At 35.9% G+C, this 15155-nt stretch overlaps 2 protein-coding genes across 6 annotated transcripts; one reads left to right on the top strand and one right to left on the bottom strand.

The window, feature by feature from the left end:
* Positions 1-49: 49 nt before the first annotated feature.
* On the bottom strand, positions 50-3189 carry LOC311074708 (ras-related protein Rab-7a). 5 transcript variants are annotated; one of them, XM_084101554.1, is made up of 5 exons: positions 3006-3172; positions 2244-2370; positions 1839-2057; positions 1417-1538; positions 50-1022 (listed from the first exon to the last, which is right to left on the bottom strand). In XM_084101554.1, the coding sequence occupies exons 1-5, from the start codon at positions 3056-3058 to the stop codon at positions 692-694; spliced, it is 852 nt and encodes a 283-aa protein (XP_083957680.1). In that variant the 5' UTR covers positions 3059-3172; the 3' UTR covers positions 50-691. The 5 variants fall into 5 exon arrangements, with proteins under 5 accessions (XP_083957680.1, XP_083957679.1, XP_083957682.1 ...); XM_084101553.1 differs by having other exon boundaries at positions 1839-2072; XM_084101556.1 differs by having other exon boundaries at positions 236-1022; positions 1413-1538; positions 3006-3189.
* A 5601-nt stretch (positions 3190-8790) lies between these two features.
* gata1a (GATA binding protein 1a) lies at positions 8791-13231 on the top strand. The gene is made up of 6 exons (XM_084100666.1): positions 8791-8908; positions 10487-10694; positions 11068-11559; positions 11642-11787; positions 12292-12417; positions 12503-13231. The coding sequence occupies exons 2-6, from the start codon at positions 10487-10489 to the stop codon at positions 12785-12787; spliced, it is 1257 nt and encodes a 418-aa protein (XP_083956792.1). The 5' UTR covers positions 8791-8908; the 3' UTR covers positions 12788-13231.
* Positions 13232-15155: the final 1924 nt, after the last annotated feature.

Consider the following 15155-nt stretch of genomic DNA (forward strand, 5'->3'; position numbering starts at 1 on the left):
TATTTTCATGCAGCACATCCTGGGAGTTCATTTCATCCCCAGTGTCTTCCAGAAATGTGAATTTGAGTAGCTATTTTTTATGAAACGCCCTTCGGATAGCTGAATAGATAAGGCGGTTAACCCGATTGCATTTGACATGGAGATATTTCTTCTGAAATAAAGGAATGATATCCCAGTATAGTATTCATATGAAGTAGTTCAAGAGGTTTTATTTTTCTAGAAAAAAAGTCTTTCACACATGCATCAAGAAGTTTATTTTTTTTTTTCTTGATAAATCTTATCCATTTCATTGTTATTCATTTTTAGTAAATTTTACATTGACTAAGATGGTAATTTTAGTACATTAAAACAGCATTTTAGTTGACTAGAATTTTTATTTTATTTTTTGACACATTTTATATAATTAAACGTTGAACAAACATTAAAACATTTTTAAAAAGTGACGTTTTTGTGTTACATTTTATTGTAAAAAATGTTGCTTTAGTTTATTATCCATGTTTTAATGTGGTGAAAGGAGCGCATTCACAACATGATTAATTCTGCCAGAACGCAATTACTTATTCATCAGCTGGAACAAGAAAAGCTCCAAAAGTGATTCCAACAACGTTGCTCTTTGTTGTTATTGTTATAGCTGTGGTGTGGACTTCACTGTTCTCATAGTATTAGAACGATTATTAAAAATTTATAGGAATCATAATGGATATCTTCCTTGTAAATGGGCCTTAAAGTCGGCATGAAACCGAAGTTGCAATGGTCTTTTTTTCCCTTTGTGTCTTGTATCCGGGTGAATATATAACCGTACATCCAGCTTCATGAACGGCAAAAATGATGTGCACGGATAAATTATAATAAATAATGCAATATTCCATAAAAAAATAACTCTTTTGATTTCATGTTGACTTAAACACAGAACACAAGAGATTGTCCTTGCTTCAACAATAGCATTTTTTATTTGGCTTCTTATCCTGTTGTTTCTGTATAATCTGGATGTCTTCTCCATTCTCCACATGGTGGCTTTTGAGCTGTAGAGAGTGTGGCACAAACAACTGTAACCTAATACTGCTGCTTTTTTGGTCAAGCTGAGTATTAAATATTCAGTTAGGACTGGCTAGTGTCTGATCAAAAACTAAATTCAATGGCCTGGTTTCACAGACAAGCTTAGATTAAGCCAGGATTAGGCCTTAGTTCAGTTAGGACATTTAAGCGTGCCTTAGAAAAAAACATTACTTGTGTGCATCTCAAGACAAAACAATGGCACTGTGTTTAAGATCTGTCAGTGCAAGTTGCGTTCAGTTAAAACAGCTCAAACATGCATTTTAGTCTGGGACTGGTTTATGCCTTGTCTGTGAAACCGGGGGAATATTTGTTAAAATACTGATTTAGTCTTGGTTATACAAAATGACTGAACTCACATACTGCAGGGCAGCTCGTGCGGCACTGTGAAAGGTCGTGTCCACGCCAATGTCTTCCTTGGCACTAGATTCAAAATATTCAGCTCCGATTTCACTGCACCACTGCTGGGCTTTGTTTGGGGACACCTGTCAATCAAATCCTGCTATCAGTTAAAAGTAATGTAATACATTTATTGCCTGGTTTTACAGACAAAGCTTAAGCCTAGTCCCAAACTAAATTGTATGTTTGAGGTGTTTTAACTGAAAGCAACTTGCACTGAGATATCTTAAAATATGTCAGTGCCACTGTTTTGTCTCAAGGTGCAAACGTTTTGCTTTTTTTCTAAGGCACAATGACCTGTTTTAACTAAATCCTGGTTTAATATAAACCTTGTCTGTGAAACCAGGCCTAGATCTATAGCTCATAATGCAATAGAGTTGGCTAACCTCACGATGATCCAAGTCAATTTTATTGCCGAGCACTATGAAAGGGAAGGCAGTGGGGTCAGAAGGACATGCCTGCACCAGGAACTCTTTCTTCCAGACGTCCAGTGCATCGAAGGAGACGGACGAGGTAACATCAAACACTAGGAGGCAGCAGTGAGCTCCACGATACAGTGCGGTACCCAGGGAATGAAACCTCTCTGTACCTGCAGTGTCCCAGATCTGGTGCAAAAACAGCTGAGTATTGCATGGCATAGTTTGTAGAGCCCTGTTCAATCAGTTGAGATGTAACCTGTGTTATTGTAATGAAAGCTATCTGTGGATCCTGTGTATGACATGCAGTGAAGGATTTTCTTTTATCTTTTAAATCTTGTGGGTTTAACATAAATTCATGTAAATGTATCTCACCTGAAGAATCACTGATCTTTTATCAATAGTGACTTCTTTAGCAAGGAAATCTACCCCAATTGTGGCACGATACAATTTAGTAAAGCGATGGTCAACAAACCGGGTCATAAATGAAGATTTTCCCACTCTGTTCAGACAAAAAGAAATAGGGACAACTAACCGACCAGAGAATTAACTGGTAAATTATACTATTTACTACAATGCATTTAGTGCATTGACCTTGAGTTACAGAATCAGCTGCCTCTGTAAATGACAAACTTTTTAGAAACGCAAGCAGCTGTTGAGGTTTTTTCATGTTTAGAGAGTCACTTCTTTTAGTTACTTTCTGTACTTCCTTGTTTTTGTGTAACAGTATATAGGCTTTTGTTTTTGGGTCGCACATACACTGGTATTCAAAAGTTTGGAATCACTAAAACATCTTGAAATGCATTTTTAAAATTTACTATTGTAAATTAATAACTGATTTTTCCATATATTTTTAAAACATTATAAGCAGCCATTACTCATGTCTTAGAAATCTTTATGTAATCTTTAAAAATATAAATCAAATGTATTTACAATATTGTTTTTATCAATATAATGCAAACTTGGTGAATAAAAGTATCACATCAGAAACATAAAAACATCACAATGATACCAAACCTTTGATCTTTGTTCTTGCAAAAAAAATTCACTAATAGGAAGCTGGAAAGCTGTTATTCATTTATGTGCTTCACATGCATGCTTTAGATACCATCATTACTTTCTAAGACAGACACTCACCCAGAGTTTCCGATAAGAATCAGTTTCAAGTGTGGTGTGCTCCACTCAGTCATGATAAAAATAACTAAAGCTGTCTTCAATGAAAGGAGGTCATGAAGGAACTCATCTCAGTCAACACTTCTCCTTGTTGCATTTCAGACTGTAGTGTGTGTGTCCTGTTCATATCACTGATCCATAAGAAAACATGGCAAAATAGGTAATGGTTAACCACTTTAGCAGTGTAAGGTAAACAAACGCCTTGCTAAACTAAACAGGTGGTGTAGGCTAACAAAAATGTATGATGTTGTGCTCTTCCTGGACAGTTTTTCATGATAGTATTTTACAACATAATAACATTGCTGTTAATTTTTTAGTAGGCCAAAAGTGACAGAGGTTTGGAAAGTTTATTTATGCATCATCTAATGCATTGGTCTCATAAATGAACAATGCACAATTTGTACAGCATTTATTTAATTGGTAAGTTGTAAATTAGTGACACTGATCTATGATATTATGTTGAGTATCAAGAGTTTTTTGTGTAGCCTATTTGTTCATGAGATTTGTAGATTTGTGGAGTTTATATAGCCTAGAACTATATATAGTAGGCCTAGGCCTAGTTTTAAATAAAATAGTTGATTTAGTCTTTTACATTAATGACACTTTAATATAGGCCCTATATATACATTTGAATAACAATATCTAAAGTATTTTATACAATTTGTAAAAGCTTACCCAAGAAGTGGGGTAAGATTTCCTCTTTGAATAGTTTTATATTTTGTGCTACAAGAAATTGCAAATATATATATATAAAAAAAAAATATTTACCATAATATCTCATTGGCTAATGCATCATCATCCTTCATCCTGCACATGCTAAACCTAGCCGAATCTAAAAATGTTACAATTTGAAAGTAGCTAAATGCACATTGTTGTCATGGGCGTTTTCCCGCATCTTACCCTATTATCGTTTGTTGTTAATAGGCTATATTCGTTCTTCGAATATGACATGAAATAAAAATGCATTAAAAATTAATTAGTAAATGTAGAAATGAACACTAATAAAGATTAATATCCGCGCTCTTCAATACTTGATTTTGATTGGTCAACCGGCGCTATAGCTTCATGTCATGTCTCTCGGATTTTACCGTGTTCAAATGTGAACTGGCGCCATCAAGCATCGTAACGATTGTAGTGAAAATTACCTCAGAAGACTTCAACATTATTATTAGACATACTGTAAAATTGTTCGTCTTTTGCTTGGTCGAACTCAGATACAGGTAAAACAAGTAAACAAAAATTCTCTCATATTGTACACCTGTTTTGTTTTAAATCTGTGACTGTTAAGGAACAACTGTCTTGGTCTGGTCAGCTTTTGCAGATTTTTGATGTAATCTACACTAATCTTTGAAATAACTTGGAGTTCCACACAATACCATACATTTGATAATAATTCAGTAGCCTATAGTAGGCCTATATCAAAGTACCATGGTGTAACCATGCAATAGGCCTACCATTTATACTGTACCATGGTACCGCCACAGTACTGCTTTGTAAGCGTAGCTTTTCATAATTAATTTTGCTTTCAAAGTACAAAAGATAGAGGCAAACACTTGGCAGAACCCGCTATGTCAGAGGTCCTCGCATGGGAGGTGTCTTGCTCTGTGTCAGTTAAGGGTGTGGAGGGCAAAACTGTAAATTGTAACCGGTTGTAACAGTGAATATTGAGACCAGTTCTCCTCAACTGAAACGTGGTTTTGACTAACTTACCTCACAAAACACAGACAAACTTAGCTGCTACCTTTGAGTCACACTATTACTTATGGGAGCTGTGGCTTTGAGGTCAGGTACACATCCTCTTCTTTAAAAGTCACCTCTAACTTGTCATGCATTGCTCTTTCTATGAATTTTATATAAATACTTTCACATTTTGTTCTACAACATAAGTTATACGCTCAAATGTGAATTTTGAGACAATTGAAAGTGTACTTTTATTCGCCAAGGATACGGTAAATTGATCAAAAGTGACCGTAAAGACTTACAGTAGAAGAGGTTACAAAAGATTTCAATTTCAAATAAATGCTATTCTTTTGGACTTTCTGTTCTAAACAAACTACATCATGGTTTACATAAAAATATTAAGCAGCAAAACATTGATAGTAATAAGAAATGTTTCTAGAGCAGCAAATCAGCATATTAGAATGATTTCTGAAGGATCATATGACACTGAAGACTGGAGTAATGATGCTGAAGTTTAAAAAACAGATTTTTAAAATTTTATTAATTTTTCACAATCTTTTAGTTCTTATAAATTATATCTTATAACATAGGCTACTACATAAGAACTGCAACTGCCACAAGGATGTGAGTTTATATGCTTGAAGAATCTGACAACCATTAGTTACTTTCTTGTTACTTTTCTAAAAACAAATGATAAATTCCCCAGGGAACCGATGGCGAACGGTCTTCCGTGTTAGCCTACAAATTGACGACATGAGTGAATAGCTTTATTGTTTATATGTTGTGGATGCAGTGGTGAGGAGGAGGAGGGACAGACTGGAAATTATTTCAGTGCGATATATCCTCTTACAGTCTGCAACCCATAGACAAGAACATTCTGTGTTCTCTCACTCAGACTTATCTTTGGGATAAGACTTTTGACTAGAAATGATTTTTGAGTCTTGAGGATGAGAGATGTAATTATTTGGGAATGAAGATAATTGTTGACAATAACACTTCCTTTTGTGGATGATCTGAAAGAAATTTATTCTAACTTTGGAAATAAATAAGAAATAATCCATCGGGGCAGAGAGAGAGAGAGAGGCGGTCCTCCTAGTTGTATACCCTCATGACACGGAGCTGCTCAGCTGGCTGTGTGAGGCAGAGATAAGAGCCTGCTTTCATGGAAGTTTCTTTCCTTGGAACTGGTGCGCTGCCCCAAGAACCCACAACTGCCCCCAACCCTTCGGCCTTTCTGCTCTGGCCCCCGCACCACCCTGACCAGGAACAGTTCCCGCAGAGGTCTTGTGTCACTCACCAACTGAAACATCTTTTTGGATCCACATGGGCATTGTGTATTTGGCACCTGGATGATCTGGATCTAAGGACTTCCTGGTTTCAGGAATGGTTATCATTATACTAAAAGAACTGCTAGCATATGTACTGTTTTCACTCACTGTGCCCCTTAAACAAAACCCTGGATAGCAAACACATTGCATATGTTGCATGCATATAGTTGTACTGAGTTCATTTCTTTTGAGTAATGGAGAGACCAATGCAATATTTTGAAATAAAATACAATATAGGTCTCTATCTCTCTTTCTCTCTCTTTTTATAATTTATATGTGTATGTTCAAAAGTTTGGGAGGGTTTTTTATTTTATTTTATTCAGCAAGGACACTTTAAATTGATTAAAACTGACAGTAAAGATATTTGTTATGTTCCAAAAGATTTCTATTTCAGATAAATGCTGTTCTTTTGAACTTTCTGTTTTCTGTTTGACACAAAAATATTAATCAACTCAACTGTTTTCAACAACAATAAGTGTGTGTAGAACATTTTTCTATTTATACTTTTTAAATATACGTATATTAACTGTAAGTAGGCTATATATGTAATATACATACATATGCATGTGTGTTTGTGTGTATACCCTACGTTACGGGAATAACAAATCTTTTTGGTCCTTAAAACAGCTTATACATCAAAATGATGTTTTTTGAAATGTAAAAATTCTGAAAGTTTTCTGTGATGGGTTTAGAGGTATGTTTAGGGTTAGCGGATTGAGTTTATAAAAAATCATTATGTCTATGCGATGTCTGCATAAAACATGAGAACCAAACATTTATGTGCGTGTGTGTTTGTGTAAAAATGAGAAACATGTTCGCTGATTTGGCCTCGGTATATATTTAAATATGTCATCATAATTAGCTTCAAATAAAAATACTACACAACTGAAGTAAGTCCTCATTTTGACTGCTAAGTAAACGTGTATGCTCTCTCTCTCTCTCTCTCTCTCTCTCTCTCTCTCGTGTGTGTGTGTGTGTGTGTGTGTGTAAAAGAGAATGTTGTCTTACTACCATTGTAGGGTGTCACTGTTCCTGTGAATTTGTTCATTTAGTGTCATGGCTAGTCTTACGATTCCCCAGCCTCTCACTCCAATCTTGATAACCTCTTATCACAGTTCAGCAGCCAGCACACACACACACAGCCACCAGCCACATCCCTCAATGCTGCCCCCCCCCACCTCTCTGGTCTTCAGAGTGTTCTTTATATTTGGCAGTCTTTTGTGAGGGGATCCGCTTACAGTAATATACAAGTATTTTAAATTATACAAATGAAAAAAAGAAAAGAAAAAAAAAACATAATAAATAAATACATTTATATCTATAGTTTTACATCTTTACAAAACTGATCTTGACTTATCTTGTAACTTTAAATATGTTTAGGACAGAAAATTTAAATGATAGTTCACTCATATAATTTATCATATCTTTTTATAGCAGAATACTCAACAAGACTTTTCCACTGAATGAAAGTGAATGGGGACCATGGATGTCAAGAAAGCTAAATAAGCTAAATTTGAAAAAGTTATGATTTTAAATTTGGGCCTGTTGCTCGCACAAAACTATCATATGGCTTCAGGAAACTGACTATAGTGCACAAGTCGTATGGTCTATACTTTTACAATGCTTTATCTTGTTCTTGTGTGTGTTTTGTAGCTTGACAGCCCCCTAGTCACCATCCACTTTCATTAAATGGCAAACATCTCCTTTTGTGTTCCACTGAAGAAAGTTTTACAGGTTTGGAATGACAGGAGGGAAAGTAAATGAAATTTTGGTTTAACTATATCCTAATGTAACAATATATTAGCCTATATGCATGTTCAAGTTCTAAAATAGGTCCTTATGTAAATCAATAACCTGGCCCTTGTTTAAGGATTTGCTTCTCTGGATCTCATCCCAGTTTCCCTGAAAATTATAAATGCACAATGGTGGAGGGAAGTTGAAGGTGTTTTGACTGTCAAATGACAGTGACAGTCTAAGTCCTGTGCTCAGGCAGGCCATGCTGCGTCCATATCTCTGCCCATGATTGCAGCATTTGAGTTTATTTGCATTACTGTTCTTTGCTGAGCTGCACCAGGGAAAAGTGCTTTTGCATTTTCATTTGCTTTGTTCACAGTCACCGTTTCCATTTGGACTGGTCTTTGTTACTTCTTTGTGCCGTTTTAATTCCTGAATTTATTGTGTATGTACCATGGCATACTTGCTGCTCTATGATTATTTTTTTACGCATCAGCGTTCCTTTATCATTGCTTTGCTTGAATCATATGTACGATACGTTTATGGTTGTTGTAAACTAAGGTTTCTCATATTCTCTGTGGGATTTTCTCAGTCAGTGAGCTGTTAGATTTCCCTCTTTATCTTTATTTATACACCAAGCCTTTTTATATAACCTCTGGTTTGTGAGAACGCATAGAATAACTGGTATAATTTAGCATTGTTTCTGTTCTGGTCAACCAAAAAGCTCAATAACTGATTTACGTTTGAGTGTGATATCTGAATAGTAAACAATTTTGTGTTCAAAATCATGTCCTATAGCACATTCACAATCATAATGGTCAAGAATATTTGATACAAACCACCATTGTTAAAGTGATCTATACTTAGTTGCTGTGTCAGCCGGAGATCTGCCATAGAATATTCAAAACTCTAAGCATGGCCGTATGGTAGGAGTGTCCAAAAAAGTACCCCAACCCCACCCATTGGTGCCCTACAATTTTAAATGAAGTTGCTAGTTCCTAAAGGCTGAAGAAGATAAGCAAGTGAGCAGAGAACCAGTAGACTCTCGAGCTGTCCTCCATGATCTGTGCAGTGGTGTGAATCTACTCACCTGATAAACAAAGATACTCAATACATCACTTGCAGGTAAGTTCTTCTGTACAGTACTAGTGAAAGTGTCTCAACGTTACTCACAAAATTATTTTGTGTTTAGATATGGAAGAGAGTTTTTTCTTAATACATCTTTAATATTTGCTAAATATGTGATATAGGCCTATTGGTTCTGACATTACAGTCTAGACTTCAAAATAAGCCAATTTAATAAATCAGTGAACATATAAACCAATAAATAAATGTGTGCTGTTTGCAATATTTTTTTATAAACGTAAACTTGTATGATAATTCTTTATATGAATTATTATTTGCTATTAAACCAGCACATTTTAAAAATGTATTGCTTTTTTTATTTAAGAGCTTGCAACAATAATGAGCCAAAAAGTGGTGTTAATTATTAGTCAAATGTAATTTTTCCCTCATTTTATTCAACTTGAATTGTAATTATTGTTACTATTATCCAAATTCCAATTTAAACAAAAAATATAATTCGGAATGTTTTACTGCCTGTGTTTGTAACTGATTTATAGCCTATTAACATAGGCCTACAAAGAGATATAGTCTAATACATATATTAACGGTATATTAATATATTACATATATATATTAAATATATTAATAGTTCTAAATTTAAATATATTTGTGTAAAATAAGTCGTTCACGCTTTGATTCAAGATTCGTTCAATAATTTCCCATTGATCGCACCGCATGCTAATACAGGATATAGGCTACACATCAAATGGGCTGAATTTTGTCTGATAGGCCAGTGTGTGCAATCATTTAGACTGATAATGATAAAACAGTTATCAGGAGAATATGCGATACTATTCATAATCACTCAAGATTGACGGTTTTTCTGTTTAACGTGATAACATGACTGACTGACGGAAATTACAAGAAAATATGTTCCAATATTTATGTTAATTATGTCCATATATCCAATCATATTTAGTTCAATTTAACAAATTGTTTTGTGAAATTATAATGTCTGTTTGTAGTTGAGTACAATTATTATCTAGTAGCCTAATCGAATTCTTTTACACAGCAATATAGGCCTACAGATCTGTTCCCGCAAATTTTGTTCGACGTTAACTAGCTGTAAAAAGAATAAAAAGAAAAAAATTATTTATTAACATTTTTTTTTAAAATGATGCTTCAAGACTATTTTTCAGGACAGATATTTAATCAATATTGATCTTGCTCGACCATTATTCTGTTTTTCAAAGACAATATATGGTCTTTCTGTTAATCTTTTAATAGTCAATTCCCCTAAGGGATTGAACGTTGATGTGAGCTAATGCTAACAGTTATGAATGCCTGTGAGAAATTCAGACATGCTGTATTTTTAGTGCTGACTTTTTGCCACAGTCAAATGAGGACCTTTTAAAGGGAAGTGTGACAGGCCATACTGTCTAGATACCTAAAAAAAATGATTCTATATGGACCAAGGTCTAGATTACCTTGTCAGGCAATCTGTTAGCATTCCCATTCATCTTGATGGCAGTTGCTCAGCTATAAGGATTGTGAAAAAGTATTTTAACTTTAGAATTGATTAATTATTTATAATTCTTTCAAAACGATTGTCTGAACATTATTTCTCCCACTTGTAAGATGGAGAACTCATCTGAGCAGTCTCGTTGGGTGTCCCCCAGCCTGATCAGTCCCGACCCATTAGCAAACTACACTACAGAGCCTGGTTTACTGCCACCCGGTGAAGATGATGAGCCCTTCTACTCCAGCTCTGAGGCTGACTTACTCCCATCTTATTATTCCTCTAGTGTCCAGAGTCGAGCCTCGTCGTCTTACAGACACAGTCCAGGTGAGATCCTCACTGCTGTAGTTCAAGTGAAATGTGCCATTTATGCATCACCGAATGGTATTGCAATTATAAGAGATCACTAGGAGTTGTTTGAAGACATGCAACCATTGTTTCACTGGTTTCCACACCCCCATAAAACAATAGTTCACACAAAAATGAAATATTATTTACTCACCGTTATGTTTTTTCAAACTTGTATGAATTTCTCTTAAACACAATGTTTTAATCATATAATGAAAGTCAGAGGTGTCCAATGTTGTTTTGAACCCCATTGTCACTGCTTAGACAAAAACAGTTGACACATCCTTCAAAACGATCAATATTGAGGTACATTATAGTCAAAATGTGTTACTTTTTTATTCCATTGAAATAGTTCGCCAAGTCTACTCCTCTCCATCTCTTCTGGGAAACATCCAGTGGCTGGACAACTCTGTAGGCCACTCTCTAAACTCTTCCTATAACCCCACATCCACTGTCTGGGCAAGCAGCCCATTCACAAAGACACCTCTCCACCCTCACACCACAACATCCATCTACCCGAACAGTGCAACCTCATCTTTCACATCCCCCAAAGAGGGATTCCCTTCCCCGAGTCATGATGGGAAGGAAAGTCCCAGGCTCCAGGAAGTCCTAAAAGCCGAGCGCCTGAGTCCCATGGGTGGAGGGGGAAGCAGCTTCCTCAATCTGAGTTCAGCCGCTGGAGGTGTGTATGGTCCTTCTCCACACATGCTTAGTCCATACGGATCGTACATGACCACGTCACAGGACTATAGTTCAGCAGCACTCTATTCTAGTGCTGGACCCTGGATGAGCCCTTCGTCATACTCACCCAAACTTCGCAACAAGATGAGACTTTCGCCACCAGGTAAGTCAATTTCCTCTAGAAATGATTGAGAAAGTTAAAATCCTGCATGATTCTGAATATTAATTACTTTTGAATTTGGCAGAGGCTCGTGAATGTGTAAATTGTGGTGCCACTGCCACCCCTCTGTGGCGTCGAGATGGGACAGGCCACTACCTCTGTAATGCTTGCGGACTGTACCATAAGATGAATGGCCAGAACAGACCCCTCATCAGACCAAAAAAGAGGCTGGTATGTAAAATAATAAAAAAATATATATTTATAGATAGTTTGTGTTTTTATCAAGTCAAGTCAAATTTATTTATGTAGCACTTTTCACAATTCACACTGGTTCAAAGCAGTTAATACTTATAATACCTTAAAAAATTCATGGCTTATAGTCTCATTTTGCATAGTAGTAGATTACATCTTGCTATAACACAAGCAATCAAGCATTTGAGATTTGCTATATAGTATATATTGCTTACCGTGAGTGTACTCTACTATATGTACGCAGGTAAAATTGGATGTACTATATATCCAACTTTTAATATGGGCATGCATAATATAGTTTTATGATATAACAATCAAGCATTTAAGATTTGCTATATTGTGGTATGTAGTATATTCCATTTTACATGCGTGTACTGTATGTAACTAGGTTTATAGTTATAGTTAGGGTTATATATTAATGAAATCATTCATTATGTGGTGATTATATCAACTTTTTGACAATAAATTTTGCTTGTTTGTCAGATTGTCAGCAAACGCGCTGGAACGCAGTGTGCCAACTGCCACACAAGCACTACGACACTATGGAGACGCAATGCCAGCGGCGAGCCTGTGTGCAACGCCTGCGGCCTCTATTTTAAACTGCACAATGTGAGTATACACATTTATACTATATTTACCAGAAGGACAAATGAGTAACTGCAAAATTTAATATCTCTGTTGTGCCTTTTTGCAGGTCAACAGGCCCTTAACTATGAAGAAGGATGGCATACAGACACGGAATCGCAAGGTGTCTAACAGAAACAAGAAGGGCAAAAAGGGCACAGTGTCAGAGGTTTACCCTGACATGTCTCACATCGTACCTCCTGATGAGCATGTAGGACCCTACTCTCTGAACCCAGGACCGCTCCTGTCTTATAGCCACACCCCTCATCTACTGCCCCCTTCCACCTTGCACTCCTCTCCCACTTTGTCCTACAGCCACCACCCAAACTCTGGCATGATGCCCACACTTGTGTGAAGGAAATGTCCGTTGGACCGTGAGGCATGTACATTACGTTGTAGATATAGTAAACACACTTCTTGCATAAACGCATCACATGATTTTGAAGCAGTTATGTAGTCTGAATATTGGAACAGAAAAACTTGGTAGCTGAAACTCTCACCTATATAATGACATATGTAAATATTTATGATTTTAGGCCTTATTTTATGTGCTATAATCATACTATTATGATTTATTTTGAGACATTCAATAAATGTCTTTTAATTAAATGTTTTGAGGTATAACAATGTTTTTTTATCTTGCATCCAACAGCCATTTGTATCTTCCAGTGGCATCTGCTTTGTTATTTTAGCAGTACAAAAACAGTGTGTTATGCTGCTTGAAATTGCAAACTGGTATTTGTTATCATATAATTTTCATTCATTGTTGTCATCATAAACACACTGGTTTGTAGCGCAAGTAGTTTTACTGTACTTTGTTATTCTTCTAACTATTTACCTTAATGGCTAATGAATCAGAAGTCTAGCACATTAATGGAAAATTGATTGTGCATTGCAAAATAAGGTGGATAACACCACCAGTAAGGCTCAAGTAACCCCTCACTGACACCAAACCAGAAATGTGATCCACTTACCACTACCTTACCATCACTTTTATTATTAAAATAATTTTTAAACAACAAAAAAAAGATCAGTTCTGTGGGTCAAAGACAAATGCAATTTACAGAAATATGTAAAACGTGCACAATTTTGTTTTCTTTCCTAAAAAGGTACTGAAAATGTATGTATATGCACACAAACCTCTATGATTTATAAATTTGTTCAGTTCCTTATAAGGAAATCAAATTAAATGATGTGTGTAATTTTATACATTTGTGCGACTTTCAAAGGTGAGCACTTTCAGTGTGGTGACGGTATTTAAATTTCGCAAACTGTTTTAGACCTTGTGGTTTGAAGCTCACTATTTGGACTTCATGTCACTCCAGCTATGCAATAATAGTGTCATTGTCCATTCATCCACTCTGGAGAGGCTTTAACAATTGATCTGCTTTTGGAGCATGAACATGCAAATGAAACACTTTCCATAAAGTTGGCGGAGAGCGACAAAACATTTAACCAAGCTTCCACTTGTGCCAGGTCCTAAATTTAGCTCACACGGAAAAACTGTTATATCTGTGTACACAACGCAACTGCAGGTTGTGTGGCCCAGATGCTGGCAAAATAGATATATGCTGAAAAACAATTGGTCTGACACACATACTGTCATAGTATAGTGAATTCAAATGTTCTGTAGGTATGCAGGTGTTTAGTATGAATACATTCACAGACATACTACATCCGTTGACATTGACCTTTGACCCATGTGTTCTGTGACCACATATACAAAAACTCAAAAAGTAATTTACTCAGATGTTATCTATAGCTCCCTTTTGCAAGGTGTTGGGACAGTTTAGTTTAGACTAAGGTGACCCACCTCTGCAGCATCACCAGAAATAATTTACTGTTCTTGTATCAGCTTCCAAATTACAAGACTACAAATGCTTAAAGCATCTCTTAAATTTAAATAAACACTTATTTAATACACATTGAATGGTTTGGCTTTAACATAGTAGTTGGGTTTTTTAAAACTCATAGGAAAAATGTAAAAGCAACTCGAGCACCTGCAATTTTTGTTCCTCAGCAAGGCCTTAAAATAAACTAGTATACCTCATGGAGGATGGAGCAATTCCAGAAATACATAGTTATTTGCATACTTGCATATACTGAGGTCAAATCATTGCATGATTGATCATTAGTCATGTGTTAAAGTGAAGAACAGATCACATCTCACGTGGAACCATGAACATCTGTGGATGTCAACTTTGAAACCTAGCTGACTCATTCAGAAATGGTTTCAGAAAATGCTTAATTTGCAAAGGCTTACATAAACTAGTAGTTCAATCTTAAATATTAACATTACTCATATTCGTATATTCTAAAAAATAATAAATCTGTCTTATCTCAGCCTTTTATAATGACACAGTGACTACAGCTTTAGATCCTGAAAACATCTATGCACAATATCAAGGGCTTGATAAATAAAAGACAACCTTAACAGATATATGGTCTGTCCCTGTTTGAAACGTTGAACAAGCAAACTCTGAGTGGCAGGTGGGTATCTATTTTTTCTGTTTTGTCCTCACTGAGTTTATCTGCTGGGACGGCCAGCCATGTATTGGGGAAATGGTGACAAATGACTGCAAGAGATTAGCAACCACAGGACCAGCAGAGCAAATTCAAAACAACATCCGTTACAGTCCTTCTGTCTCAGTCTCTCTTCCCTCCCTCACAAACTTGCTAATACGAACCACATATGATACATGTCCACTACTAAACCTTATATC

Source organism: Abramis brama, assembly GCF_963993115.1.
Source record: "Abramis brama genome assembly, chromosome: 23".
NCBI classification, from domain to species: Eukaryota; Metazoa; Chordata; class Actinopteri; order Cypriniformes; family Leuciscidae; genus Abramis; species Abramis brama.

Bases quoted from the DNA above. Each gene is read 5' to 3' on its own strand.
- gata1a (XM_084100666.1), top strand. From the start codon at position 10,487: ATGGAGAACTCATCTGAGCAGTCTCGTTGGGTGTCCCCCAGCCTGATC. The intron at 11,560-11,641 runs GTAAGTCAATTT...TGAATTTGGCAG, and splicing joins GATGAGACTTTCGCCACCAG to AGGCTCGTGAATGTGTAAAT. The intron at 12,418-12,502 runs GTGAGTATACAC...GCCTTTTTGCAG, and splicing joins TCTATTTTAAACTGCACAAT to GTCAACAGGCCCTTAACTAT.
- LOC311074708 (XM_084101553.1), bottom strand. From the start codon at position 3,058: ATGACTGAGTGGAGCACACCACACTTGAAACTGATTCTTATCGGAAAC. The intron at 2,371-3,005 runs GTGAGTGTCTGT...TTGTCTGAACAG, and splicing joins ATTCTTATCGGAAACTCTGG to AGTGGGAAAATCTTCATTTA. The intron at 1,023-1,416 runs GTATGTGAGTTC...CACTCTCTACAG, and splicing joins GCCGCACGAGCTGCCCTGCA to CTCAAAAGCCACCATGTGGA.